The sequence below is a fragment of the Limulus polyphemus genome, unplaced genomic scaffold (assembly GCF_000517525.1).
Source record: "Limulus polyphemus unplaced genomic scaffold, Limulus_polyphemus-2.1.2 Scaffold1776, whole genome shotgun sequence".
Taxonomy (NCBI): Eukaryota; Metazoa; Arthropoda; class Merostomata; order Xiphosura; family Limulidae; genus Limulus; species Limulus polyphemus.
The window spans coordinates 83,620-98,766 of NW_013667386.1; the positions used below are offsets into that span (position 1 = coordinate 83,620).

The following is a 15,147-nucleotide window of genomic DNA, read 5'->3' on the forward strand; positions in this document are numbered from 1 at the left end:
GGCCATTGCATCGTGCATAGTAGAGAGGTGTGCTTGCTTTACTTGTATCTTCAGTTGTGGACTGATCCCTCAGAAACAGTTTGAGGACATCGAGTGGTGCAGTTGGGTAGGCCTTGTGTGCCATATTTTCCATATCCTTTGCAGGCTCTCCCCTTTAGCACGGACTCTCGTCCTAAACCTAGCCCTGTAGACTTTTGACTGATTTTCCATTCCATACCTGATTTCTAGAGCAGCTACCAGTGCTCTATAATGGTGACTGTCGTCTGCTGACAACTGTCCAAGTATTTCCAGTAGTTGTCCCTTCAAGATCATTGCGAGGTACACTGCTTTCTGCTCCTCTGTCCATCCATTCATTTCTGCCAGTAGCTCAAATTGTGCTCTATATGCATCGAATATGCCTTCCCATCGAATTCCTGTGGCTTCCTTCATACTAGATCACTCCTATTGCTGACATTCATGTCTGGAATGTGACTTCTGGCAGGACTGAAGATGTCTGCATTAGGGTTCAGCTGCAGAGTCTGGAAGGGGTTCCTGTTGTCTGGGGCTGATTAGGTCAATGGCCAATATATCCTCCCTGTGTAAAAGACAGTAAATCTTCCTTTAATGTATTTAATTCACTTTGAAATTTACTAATCTTTTCCATTTGTACTTCATGTTGATGTTATACTCTCTCTCCTTGTTCTTCTTGCCAGTGTTGCAGACTTTCCTGTAGTTGTTGCCACTGGTGCTGGTTTCCTTGCCACTACTGTAGTCTCTCTTCTTGTTTATTTTCTCGTTCTTCTTGTTTCTTTTCCTCAAACAAATGCTGTAATCTCTCTTCTTGTTTCTTTTCTTTCTCCTCCAACTACTGCTGTAGCCTCACTTCTTGTTTCTTTTCTTTCTCCTCCAACCACTGCTGTAGTCTCTCTTCTTGTTCATTTTCTTGTTTCTTTTCTTTTTTCTCCAACAACTGCTGTAATCTATCTTCTTGTTTATTTTCTTTCTTTCTCCAACAACTGCTGTAATCTATCTTCTTGTTTCTTTTCTCGTTCTTCTTGTTTCTTTTCTTCTTCCTCCAACAACTGCTGTAATCTTATTTTGCTGTTCGAGCTGCCACTGTTGCAGGTTTTCTTGCTACTGCTGTTGTCTCTCTTCTTGTTTCTTTTCTCGTTCTTCTTGTTTCTTTTGGTGTTATGGTATTGCTGCCATCAAATCTGCTAAGTTGATTTGCATTTTCTAGTTTCCATCTTTCTTTTTTTTTCCTTTTCCGTCCCATTCTCTGACACCAATTTGTTTTACGTATCTGCTTGTTTGTTAATTTCCGGTAGAAATTCTTTCCGAGGAACTTCAGCGATACAAGTTCTTTCTTGATTAAACCAATTTATTCTTTCTTTATACAAACTTTTAGTACACAGTAATTCCATAGTCAGTACGTTTCTCGTCACTTTAAACTTAACAACTTTTATAATACACGCTATAAATCACAGCGATTCACAATCTCGATAATTTCGCCCTCTACGAGTGCAAAACACACACTAGCTCGAAACAGAATCGTAAATTACCCGAAACTCACCGTGACTATAGTTCGCTTAACTCCGCTGGCTTTTCCCGCCAGGCTTATATACTAACAAAGAAGCTTCTCCAAAATTCCCGGATTCGAGAATTTCAGTCACGCATGCACCAGCAGCGTCACATGACTTCCGCTGTCCTAACAATAGATTTAATGCTTCACCTGGACTATAAGTGACCATTTTGTTTTTGTGTACTGGAATTAAATTACGAATAGGCTGACACTCCACGTTATTACTCCTTGAGTGTGTCAATTTTATTAATTTTATGTATTGTTGTTTTAATTTTGTCATTATATGCGTTTCTACCTGTTAATATTTCCTGCTTATCAATTATCTTTATATTCGCCTCTTATCTCTGTTATCCAGTTTTTATTTCCTTTTTCTGTATCTGTAAATGTGTCTTTACATTTTTCTCGTTATTAATTTCATTATTTGTTTATCTATTTCTCTCTCTATATATAGTATATAGATAGATAATTACATTATAGTAGAACGATTTTCAATATTCAAGTCAGCTAGTCACTTGACAACCACAGTCTATATAAAGTCCTGGTGAAACAGAACGTATCTGAACTACATTTTGCTTTTTGGAAGGGTTTGTAACAGTACAATTCGACATGAAATATTCATACACTCACATCATAAAAATCTTGGAAATTTTAAATCCCCGATCTGAATACACGAGGATTTCAAATTTCCAAGATTGAGATGCCCCTTATACTTAATGGCATTGGAAAACAGGAATGTGGATGAATTTGGGGCACCATGGTCATCCAGAAAGAAGCAGTTCATAATCCATCCGTGGTAAGTAATTTGTAGTGTCTTGTAACGTGGGAGAGTTCATGAACACAATGATCTATGAAAAAAGCACTCAATGTGCCCTGGCACTAGTATGCAATATAAAAAAGAAGAATCTCCATGATGAGACCAACAAGGTCTGCGTTCACCAAGACAAAGCTTCCAGTCATGCCTTCTATTCAACTATTGCATACCTCAAACAACTGGAAAATGAAACAAGCATTCATGCCATTCCGTACAAAGACATACAGATCAAATCATCCCATAGATTTCTGTGTGATTGGACCGTTGAAATGGGTACTGGGAAATCATAGTTCTTGTACACTAAATTGATTATAGGGTTGGGATCTAGGCTGTTACCTGGCCAGTGTTATATCTTGATCCTCTCCCTTCGAAAGTGTCCTTTTCCTGAAGCAATAAAATAAAACCTAAGATGTCTTTTCAATACACCTAAAATGAAATTCCTCTATATTTCACGTCTACTGCATAGAGTGTATGAATATTACCAACTGTTTTAGCCTTATGGCAGGGAGCAAAGTCATTCTGGAATGTGGACTGATCAGTTCCACCAAAGTGATCCCCAATTGTTGGCTTTAACTGGGACTCGAGGATCTCGATTTATTTGTCAGCATTGACAGTGCCTTTCACAAAATGCATGCATCCTAAACCCTAGCCAGTGATGCATACCCTGTAGATGCATTACAGTTGCATTCAAACACAGTTGATAAAACTCTTCTCCACATCACCGTACAAATCTCTTCCAATCAGACCCGTGTCAGTTAAACATTGATTTGTCTGAAATCATTTGCTACACATTGCTTCAGTTAAGTCAACATGTCCTTTGGCCCGGTTGAGCCTCATCTTCTTCATCTTGTTGGTGAGGAGGGGTTTCGTTCTTGGCCGTCTTGCTGGGTGGCTGGCTGAACACGGGCGAGACCAGTAGATGCACGCGGTGACAATGACCCCTGGAGTATTCTATCATGCCTTTTTGAGATCTGAGGGCGACAGTTGACGATTCTGCATGCGTTTCAGAACACGATCGTCAGCTGCTGTTGAAGCTTTCTTCCTACCCTTTCCGTCTCTTCACACAGCCAGTCTCTCTATATCTCTGCACCCTGCGGCTCACAATAGTATACTGGTTACATTTAATTCTTCTAGCAGTCTGCCTTGGTAAATGTCCCTCTTTGCACAAAGAAAATATGACTACCTTTTTCCGTGGAGTTAACTCACAACCCTTAACCATGGTAACATCACATGCACGTTGTAGCAAATAGGCTTATAAACTGACTTATAGCCAAAAAATAATTGACGCAATAAACAAACAGTTTTTAAAGCTTCTGATGTAATAATTAGACAATAATGCATCATCCACGAAACACATTTGCACCTACATGCATTAGAGCCTCAAAACAGACAATAATTCGAAGAAAGCTGTGATAGAATTGTGATGCAATAAATTTTTCCACCACTGTATAATAGTTTAATTCAGCTTCATTCAATTACTTACCAGAACAAACAAATATTTTTTATTTCCAGTATTATCCAATTTAATAATAGTCTTGTTACATTTCTAAAGCAACCTCTTTTGGCAGAATTTCGAACCATAAACCATATAATGATTGTCCGATCGTGGCCAATTGGTTAACATACGCAGGCTGTAAAGTTCGATGATTTATGCTTCGTTTCCCATGGCCACAAAAAGAACAAAAAAGAAACACTTTGCTTTTTGGAGCCGTGGTTGCACTCTAAAAGTAACAGTCAAATTCAAATCCCACTATTCCGTGAGATAAGAATACCCAAGTTTTGGCGGTGGGTACTGTTGGTTACTGGTTACTGTTGGTTACCTTCATTTCATCTACCTTATCAGCTCAAAATTAGAAATATCTATATGTCCTTTGTTGGAAGTTTGAAACAAAAGCTTGTTATTATATACACTTTTTTGAGTTGATTATGACGTTTAATACTGTACCCAGTTCATCCCCCCTCCTGTACTGAACCTGCATTAGATATATTTTGAACAGCTGAAATAATATTTCAGTTTGGTAGCACGTATCATACAATATTCCGTTCTATAAATTCTCGGGAAAAGCGAAGCTGTACTTATTTCACAACAAATTGCATCATTGCGTCGCCTTTCTAACCTAAGCTCTTTTCTACACTCACGTGCGTTGCCATGACGTTTAAAGATGATTCAGATAACGACATGAACTTAATTATCATCTACATTATTAAAGTGCTTTCTCTGTCTTCTGAGTAATTACTAAAATTCAAGCCCAAGTTTATACAATCATATTTATAGAAGCTCGAGTGTGTTCTTTCTGAATTTTCTCACTAAAACAAGCATATAATCAAATGTCATAAATATAATACTTTTAATGGGTGTTTTACTTAATGATTTTATCGTTAAATGTTAGCATAGGTCCTAAACTGTTATATAAAAACACATTACTTGTCATTTATTCAAAATAAAAAATACTCTGTTTATACACGTTACCATGGCAACATTAATATACACGTAGGTTAATACAACCTGTAAAAGCTTACTAAGTTATGCGCATGCTTGTATCTAATAATGCATTTTTCTTTACTTTTGAGTGATGTTTTCTATCAAGAGTTGTTCCACGGCTGTAACCAAACTGTCAGAACCATATCTCAATTTTCACACGATGAAAATCAATTTAGTAATAATTTCGTATTAACAGATGTAGCCAGATGATGTCGCTACGATCTGCATAATAGTCCTGTGAAAACTAACTGACAGTCAACTCATCCAACAGTACTTTTCACGCCCTCTTGTAAGACGGTAAGTTCTGACAGAAGTTAAAAGAACCCAACTACTATTGGTTGTAGAGTCAGGTAAGTGTTTTCTTTTAATATCACAACATTCTTCTAAAACTTTACTTCGCTAATTTATTACTTCTGCATTATTGGGACATTTATAATTTTATTTCGGAAGTCCGACAATTATTTAAAGAATTAGATAAGGGTTGTTTCCCGTTGTCGGAAATTCCCTATAAACCAATGTTAGTAAATTTTAGTGTAAACTCTTTGAGCCTGTAATTTTGTTCAAGAAAAATAATATGAAAAAAGACTACAAATGTAAAGCTTGTAGTGTTTTTGATATCAGTTTAGAGTATAAGATATTCCTCTATAACATCGTGAAAAAGTCTAACAGAAAATCGAATATTTGTTTAAACCAATAACATAAAATGCAGAATGTTGTTATTATCAAATTCAAACCGCATTCTCAACTAATTATATTGTCCAACGTAATTTTTTTAAACTAATCGACAAAAAAGTCATATTTACTAGTTTCAATCGTTTGGTTGTCGTTTATTCCCAGGGGTGAATCTGTGTGTGAAAAAAAAACAACACTCAAATCTTACAACCAATGAAAGGAGATATATTTGGTTTCAGACTGACGTTGGTTTACATTACACTCAATATGTACCATGTTTTTCTGCTCTTAAAGCAAGCACTGCATCTAAGCATGCTGTTTTGTTCTTCAATAATCCATGGATTTTTTTTCCTCCATAATTCAAGTTCCTGTTGCAAAGACCAAAATTCTGACAAATCACGGTCCTTGACAGTCTGGCACACTTTTGGTTGAACTATCATCAACTTGGTTATCAATACCACTTACATCATTAACACTAGCGCCATCTTCACTTATACGGATCATATCTTTTTCCAAACTTGGGTATTTCTTTTGTTTTTAAATTTCGTTGTTTGGGACGTAATATAAACAAATAATTTTCTTAATTATTGTTGAAATCTATAAACTAATTTCTAAATCATTACTCTGCGTGTAGGTCACATTCAAAACTTTGCAGAAGAAACTAAGAACAGACGCTTACATCCTAAAATGTACCGTTAAAGTTTAGTCATAGACGTTTACAACCTAGAATGTACCGTTATAGTTTCATCATAGACGTTCGCAAGCTAAAATGTACCGTTACAGTTTCGTTATAGACATTCACATCCTAAAATGTACCGTTACAGTTTCGTCATAGACGTTTATAACCTAGAATGTATTGTTATGGTTTCATCATAGACGTTCATAACTTAAAATATATATTACAGTTTCGTCATAGACATTCACTCCCTAAAATTTATTGTTACAGTTTTTCATTCAGTTATAAAACAGGGAATAGGCCTTTCTTTCTTTTGTACATATTTTGCATATATTTAAAAGCATTTCCAGTTTCGATTCGTTAAAAGTTGCTTTCTGGCAAAACAATGTCTTTAGAAATCCCGGAGTTTAAAAATCTTCATTGTTGACTAGTAAAATAATACATATTTATATATGATGCAGGTATTTATACGGGTGTTATGGGCTGCGACACAATATGTATAAATGAGCACCCGTATATACACCTCTAAACTTCCTAGTGTTTTATACATCAGGAACTACATAAAAAAAACATGAGCCAAATAAAACCACGGGAAGATGCAGGTTTAATTAATATGTTTTTAAAACTATATTTTAACATCGTAATATAATGCATTAGATTGGTTTTCCTATGGGATTGGACCGTTATTGGGGTTGAAATGCCAATCTTCAATGGATAAATAACTCCTTTTTCATTTCTAACTTCCGGTATCACTAGGACTAATTACTCTCCTAAAACTGATTTCAGAAGTTTAAGCGTGTGACACTGTGAGCAGGAACACCCATATCTTCTTGTAGTTTTAGTTTTAAATCAATTCCTAGTATGAGATTTAAAAATAGCTATTAATCATCGTAAGGGTGTACATTATGCTGTGTGGGACCTACTTTTGTATGTGCCCCTCCCATATACCGCGAGAATTACCAATGAGCTGTAGTTCAGTGGAAAACTGTGATGTGGAACGACAGATTCCACTGCTCTTTGTTTCTTCTGATGGCTGGTCAGGGTTTGTCGACAACCTGCGAATCACCCTGTGTATATGAATGCGTTATTGCAAGTGTGTCAAACGATGAAGTTGTGATATACCAACTATGCCATATATGGAGGTAAAAACGAATGTACAAGGTAAATGTGACAATTAAAATACACACACACAGACAAGACAAAGAAAACTTGGACGTACAATTTTTATCTTATTTGTTTATTTGAGAGCAAAGCCACATTGGGCTATCTGCTGTGTCCATTACGGAGAATCCAACCCCGGATTTTAGAGGGCGCACAATACGCGCAGGTTCAATAAAATTAAACTTAATAAAAACCAATTAGACAAATTTACCTGAAATTATTGAACAAAATGTATCTGAACCGAATACTGAAGTAAAAACGTGAGATTGTGCACTGTTCCGCTAGAGAGCAAAGGTGATGTTAGAGCTGATTCTCAAGCCAGAATTTTTCTTTGAAGCTATCTAAAATTTAAGAAACCTCTGCCCAAGAAATGGTGGTGTTCTCAGTAGCTGAACCAATCACAGTCAGGTGATCAGGACACAGAGAACCCTCCTACCCCATGTAACAATCAAGTGATGCTTGCATATGTCATTTTATTATTAAGAGTTTTGTCTCTTCAGACCGAGGACGACATTATTACCATAACATGCGTCATATATATATTACAGTCCACACATACTTTATCTCTATACCCCTGTAAAAGTACCTTTACACTATAGCGCTATGATAATTCCGACAAGATAGGACAAAGTCAGTTGTGTTCTTAGTAGTTGTATTCAAATCATATAGTTTCTTGTGATTGGCTCATGTTTTCCAGCATGCTGTATTAGAGCACAGTGCTCAGAATATAGCAGAATAACCCAGACTAGTACGAAACAATTACATGGTTAATATTGATTTGCCTACAACTATAGATGACGACGGTACCTGTTTGGCACGTGCGAGAACTTTTAATTCAACCAACCCACTCGACTTCAACGTTTTCTTATTTCGTGTGGACATCATGTACATGATGAATTTTAAATTTCTATTCAGTGCCTTTATGCACGTTCTCAAAATTTCAATAAACTTCTATTACGGTGCAAACTTATCAGAAAACAGAATATATAAAGAACTTGTAAAATCAAAAGATAAAATTTTACTTCGTAAATATGATGCACTGGTTATAAATTATATATCAGGTAAGAAAAGGTGTTAAGGCAGAAATTTAATTTTCAAACTAAGTCTAATAGTTTGAAACTCTGTCGTTCTGAAATGAATTGTCTTAAAGTACATGAACAGCATAATATGCCCGTTTTAAGTAATGTATCTCAGATCTATATTCACGTTAATAAATAAATTAAAAAAACGACTCAATGTGGCCATACTGGTAACCAAGCCGGATATAGAGCGAAGACAGTTATCTAACACTCTAAGTATACGTAAATATTCTTAAAGCTGATTGAGTTGGCTCTCTAAAATAAAATGTATAAACCGTGACATTAAAAACCGTGTTTCCATTTATCCGCCGCATCGCTATTATTGGAAAAGATTTTGCTAAAGAATCGTGATCCATTGTTGCAGATACAGAATGATAGAGGGCGTTTATAGCAGATAGCTTATATGGGTGGAAGAAACCCGTATGCTTTGATTGAAATTCAGGATGATGATTATGTTCCCGGTTAAAAACATGGCAGGAAAATAATTGCTATACATTCTTCGAAGTCATGTTGCACTGGTCGTAACATTTCTTTCTATACATCTGAAGAAGAGGATTTAATTGTAATTTATCAACAATTCCTTGACATCCTCTGCTTGGATTTCGAGTAACGAATAATATAATAATATTTTGATGCTCGTTCTTGAGCGAATCATGATTTGTGTTATTTTTCTTTTTAAAATGTGGTAAACACTAACGAACATTGAACTGTAGGTGCTGCGCCCGTATGTCACGCATCTGTCAACAGTATTGGATAGAATAATGCACAAACACGAACAAATATAAATCGTCTGAGAACGCTGAAACTAATTATTTTTCTATATCATTTTTATAACAACGTAGATATCCGTTTTACCGTTGTTATAACTTATCAAAGGTAGTCTTACATTTTAGTATTTTTTTCAGTTGACTCCCCAGTAGCTCAACAGTAAGTCTGAAGGCTTATACCTCTAACAATCGGTTTTGAATAATCATGGTGGGCGCAGCACAGATAGCCCATTGAGTATCTTTGTGCTCCACTACAAACAAACAAACATATAATCTTTTTAACCGAATTTGATATTTTGGTAATTTACAAGTATTTCTATATTCTAAAATATTTAATATTCACAGTACTTCTGTCGGTGTATACAATTACGTGATAATTTTTTAGCATTCCTTTCCTGGGGGCTTATTTTCGCTGGACTGAGTCTATTCAAGAATTGTAGGGTTTTATTTTATTAGATATTTTTTTTAGCTTCTTATTTTAGAACACGATTACATGATAATGTCCTATTTGATTTCCAGATTTCTTTCGATTATCTCCTGGAAGGTCAAATATGCCTCGACCAATAACAGCGGAGACCCGGAATGAGAAGGAGATGATGGACAGCGCAACAAGAAAGCTTGCTTCTGCTACCGATCCTGTAGAAAAATTTAAACTGCTTTGTCTTCAGCGTGGCTCAAATGGGATACTCGGACTTGGCAGGTAATAACCATGGAGTGTGAAGCTTGTTTCGTTTTCCGCGACAAAGTTTTGAATATTAAGATCTATTTGCCATGTCCAACTGAACAATTGTTTTGGTGTAAAAGTTTATTTCCTAGCTATAATACTTGCTGAAAAGCTGGTGACTATTCGTAAAATGTTGCCTGTAACATATTACCACTAGCTTCATGCATCCAAGTGTATTTAAAGGTGTATGTTAGCGTTATACCGTGCTTACCCACGATCCTAAGCTAGGGTATTTTACTGCTACGGGGTTCACATTTAATTACAATAAAATACAGGTTAAAAACAATATTTAGTCGTATTGTATTAGACTTTTGAATTACATATACTGATTTTTTTCAACTCGTTATTATCAAGCTTTTGTTCAAAGTGTCTCAAATGGTCATTTAACAAACTATTTTCAACATACGATAAAGCATTTGAAAAACTACAACGAACTTCAATTAAAAACCATTAGTAGGACTAGTTTTACCAAGCCACCAGACTGACTTTGTCGGTAGTCATTCTAAGATTGTGTAAAAGTTACAACATTAATGGAACGCTAGATATTAACAACTTTGTGAAGAGCATAGCCGAGATAAACCATCGACAAACCGGAATTGTTAGAAGTTCGTGATGTTGAAGATTTATCTTACTTGTTTGAATAAATGTGTTACCATGCTAAATCGAAACTAATGTAACTTATATTTATATTTTTACAACAGTTATTAGTCTAGCAGGAATATTTTCTTCTTGCTTTTTTTAAATTTCTAAAATGATTCTGGATTTGAAATCACATTGATATCATTGTTGTGTCTATAGTAACTTTCATCTTACAGACATAGTTACAGCTTCCTTACGACTACCTTCATAAATCTAAAATTCAAACTAACAAAATTTTCCTTTAATTTAAAACTAACGTTTCTCTTTCTGTTCTGTTAAACGAAAATAATATACATGACGATTTCCACGTTTTTTTTTTGTGAATTTATCTCAATTGTATCTGTCGAGAGAAGTTTTTTCTATGACGTAGCGTGATATTATGTTTTGATTGTTGTTGTCTTCTGTGACATAAATTTAACAATAAAACAATGTACATTCTGATTGGTAAGGTTTCCATTGTACAATAAAACAATATACATTCTGATTGGTAAGGTTTCCATTGTACAATAAAACAATATACATTCTAATTGGTAAGGTTTCCATTGTGCAATAAAACAATATATATATATTCTGACTGGTAAGGTTCCATTGTTCAATAAAACAATATACATTCTGATTGGTAAGGTTTCTGTTGTACAATAAAACAATATACATCTCGACTAGTAAGGTTTTCCGACGTACAGTAAAACAATACATATTCTGATTTGTAATGTTTTCCGACGTATGATAAACCAGCACACATTTATTTGTAGGGTTTTCCGACGTACTGTAAAACAATATACATTTTGATTTGTAGTTTTCCGACGTATGATAAACCAGCACACATTTATTTGTAGGGTTTTCCGACATACTGTAAAACAATGTACATTTTGATTTGTAGTTTTCCGACGTACAGTAAAATAGTGTACAATACAATCAGAGTATATTTTGTTTTACTGTATGTCGGAAAACCCTACAAATAAAATTTATGCTGGTTTACCATACGTCGGAAAACATTTAATTGGTGGGGTTTTCCGACGTACAGTAAAACAATATACTCTTACTGCTAACTTAGGGACGGCTAGCGCAGATAGCCCTCGTGTAGCTTTGCGCGAAATTCAAAAACAAACAAACAATATACATTTTGATTTGTAGTGTTTTCCGATGTACAGTAAAACAGCATATATTTTGATTGGTAGTTTTTCCGACCTACAATAAAACAACATATATTCTGATTGGTAGGGTTTTCCGGCGTATGGATGACAATGCAAGCGGTGACCTCTCCAAGGACGAATTTCTCAAGGGCCTCCAAGATTCCGGTCTCGGAAGTAGAATATCCCCAGAAGAAATGGAGGGGTTGTTTACCAAGTTTGACGCAGACGGATCTGGTAGTATCAAGTACGACGAATTTCTGCGAGCTATCAGAGTAGGCTGGTTGATTTTTATATATATTTTTTAGCATTCAAGAAATCACTGAAAGCTAAATGACAGTGAATTTTAACTCATCTGTTTGACATTACAAGATTTATAAACACATCAAACTTTATAAATGACAAACTGTGAGCTAGTAACTATTAAAGTGAGGGCAGAGCTCGAACATTGACTAGTCTGACAAGAGACCTAAAAGATAAAACCTTTCAGACAGATCGATAGATGATTTAAAAACGAGTTCATATTTTACATTAACCAAATAAATATTAAAAACAGATATGGTTGAAAGTTTGTACTTTGTCTAACAAAAACACCTAATATTCTAATGTTAGGAAGCATAACTTCGCATATCTCTAGAAAGAAAATTCAAAATATCTAAATGTTCTCAGATAAGAAGTGTACAAATACAAAGAGCGGAAATATTGGCTGAGTATATTCATTTCCATTCATGAATGACGTATTTTGTAATTTACTTAAAATTATGTTTACTACGAAGAACGGCAATTCATCGCTGAAATATAAGTGTTCCGTGTTTGTTTTGGTAAAAAAGAAAGCGATATCTGTTTTACATCATTAATAGCCTAAAATGTCTCCTGCTCGGATGGAACTTGTGGGAAAAGCCTACTCGAAGTTAGATAAAACAGGAGATGGACAAGTGACCTCGGATGATCTGAAGGGAGTGTACAATGTAAAGAATCATCCGGAATATTTAAACGGACAGATGACGGAGAAGCAGCTGTTTAATAAATTTCTCGCGAAGTTTGAAGAAAATGGGGTCGTGAACGGAGTGGTAAGTAAGGACAGATTTTGTATCAAGCCTATTTTGTAAACTGAATGTAAGTAAGAAACATTTTGATATTAAACCTATATCTAATGGAGTAATAAGTTATAACAACATTTGATATTAAACTTATATAGTAATGGAGTCATAAGTTAGAACAGCATTTGATATTCAAAATGTGTGCAAGGAGTGTTAAGAATAGAGTTTCGTTGAACTTATAAATGGTAAAGAAAGTGTTAAGTAATAGAAGCAATTGCTTCTAATTGTTTAAAGTTTGATAAAAATATGTAGGGAAATGAAAACTATAAAGTAAATGAAATAAGTAAACAAACAATAGATAATGGCGTATAAAACGACCCACTTATACCGTGGTCTCCGTGAAAATATTTCATGCAAAAGTCATAAAGATGAGATATATAAATTATAAATTTGAAAACAAACCAAAAACATACATTTGTGATGAAGTTAAGGATATCGTCTTTTGAGCTTCATACAAGCTTTTTTACTTTAGAAAATGTTATCCAAAGTCATAACAAGAAACAAAACATTAAACTTTCTTTTATCTTTTTATTATTCTTTCTGCCTATCTGTTCATTTACTTAGCCTTGCTTCATCCTTCTCATCATTTTTGCAGGTAACAAAAGAAGAATTCTTTGACTATTACAGTGGTGTTAGTGCTTCTATAGACGAAGACGCCTACTTTGACCTAATGATGCGAAATTGTTGGAAGTTGTAGATGAAAGGAAATGTTATAATTAACACCCAAAGTAATCTTTACCTAATTTTCGCCATTCGAAATTACCTGAATCTTTTTGTTTTGATCTAAAATAATTTCCGCTTACTTTTTCCACTTAAAATTATCTTCATTCTACGTCTTCCTTCCAAAGAATCTTCATCTTACTTTCTAGATCCAAAATAATCTTATTTCTCTTGTTCAGAAAAATCTTCATCTTACCTTTAAAATACAAAAATATTTCCATCTCTCTTTCCTCGTCCGTGATAACTCATATTTAATGTTTCCAGCACACATTAATTCCTAGTAGTTTAAAGTTTTAATCTGTGAAAAACTTTACCGAAACCCTCACAATAATAATTAAGCATGGGAAGAAGAACCTCGTATATAAACTATTACTGTACTTATTTCACTTTTATCCACAATGCTTTGTCTGCTAATAAATATTTAAGATGTTCTTTTTTTCTGATTTTATTACTTCATATTTGATTAAGTTTCATAACAACTGCAACCTTTGGTTTTGGTGACGATTATATAATGGATAAAAATTTATATTTTATAAGCTTAAAACAGAAATCAAAGGATGGAAATTTCATGATTCTTTGTTGTCCGAGAAGTTTTGCATTGTGATATTATTATATTGTTTTTAGCATAACATTGAACATATTTGGAACTTGTTGAAGTCGCAACGTTTTAATGTCGTAAATAGTGAATTAAGTAGGTGAGAAAAACCTGAAAGATAGATATATCAGTTATCGAGATATCAGTTCTGTGCGCTTTACGTTAGTGTCTGGTAGTTAATACTTTAGCTTAGATTTTAATGCAAATGTTAGATATCAGTTTGTCAGAGGATAAAATAGTGGGACGAATCCATTTTTATGCTGTTAAAATCAGTAATATTATACATTTTTATTGTGCCGATGTAACTATAAAGAAATTGCATTTTCTAATTGATTGTGGCCTTTTAATATTTCTTTCTTTCCTCTCTCTCTCTCTCTCATTTCCTAACACTCACAAAGTAGTATATTTTCTGTCATGGAATAATTGTGGGTTTTAAGTTCGACCATTCATGAAATCCACCATAGTTTCATTAAGCGTTCCAAAATACGAATCCCTTTCACTTTTAAGTGAAATTCGCCCCCCAGTAGCACAGCAGTAAGTCTGCGGACTTACAATGCTAGAAACCGGGTTTCGATACTCGTGCTGGGCAGATCACAGATAGCCCATTGTGTAGCTTTGTGCATAACTTAAATAAAAAAACATTTAATTGAAATTCAGTTAGCTACTGCTTAAGCTTTCGACTAACATTGAGGTCAGGTTTCAAACTTAACGTAGGAAGTTTAATGAGTCATTATATTAACGGTAAGAACAATAGTTCTAATAGTAGGTAAATATATGTAATTTAAAATAAAATATTATTTAAAGCCATTATTACGGAACAACAACTTGATATGAAACAAGTTTCGAAACTTTCACGTGTTCTCTTCAGTTCAATTTTTATTTGTTCAGAAGTAAATGTGTCGAAATTTTGTTATCTTGTAAACTTGTTCGTAATGTCCGATGTGGCGAATATCTTACAGGTCTAGCAACATTATCTTAAGAACTGTGATGAAGTGTCTAAAAGCTCATGTCTCAAGACCCCGCACAGTGC

At 34.5% G+C, this 15,147-nt stretch overlaps 1 protein-coding gene across 2 annotated transcripts in view; it reads left to right on the top strand.

Moving 5' to 3' along the window:
• Positions 1-14,703, top strand: part of LOC106464905 (uncharacterized protein C45G9.7-like) — a 53,946-nt gene extending 39,243 nt beyond the window's left edge. The window contains exons 2-6 of one of the 2 annotated variants that reach the window (XM_013925079.2): positions 5,051-5,204; positions 9,729-9,909; positions 11,794-11,977; positions 12,563-12,772; positions 13,398-14,703. In XM_013925079.2, the coding sequence (XP_013780533.1) occupies positions 9,761-9,909; positions 11,794-11,977; positions 12,563-12,772; positions 13,398-13,499 (645 nt within the window). In that variant the 5' untranslated portion in view covers positions 5,051-5,204; positions 9,729-9,760 and the 3' untranslated portion in view covers positions 13,500-14,703. The remainder of the gene's footprint in view (positions 1-5,050; positions 5,205-9,728; positions 9,910-11,793; positions 11,978-12,562; positions 12,773-13,397) is intronic. The other variant, XM_022392710.1, reaches the window with a different exon arrangement.
• Positions 14,704-15,147: the final 444 nt, after the last annotated feature.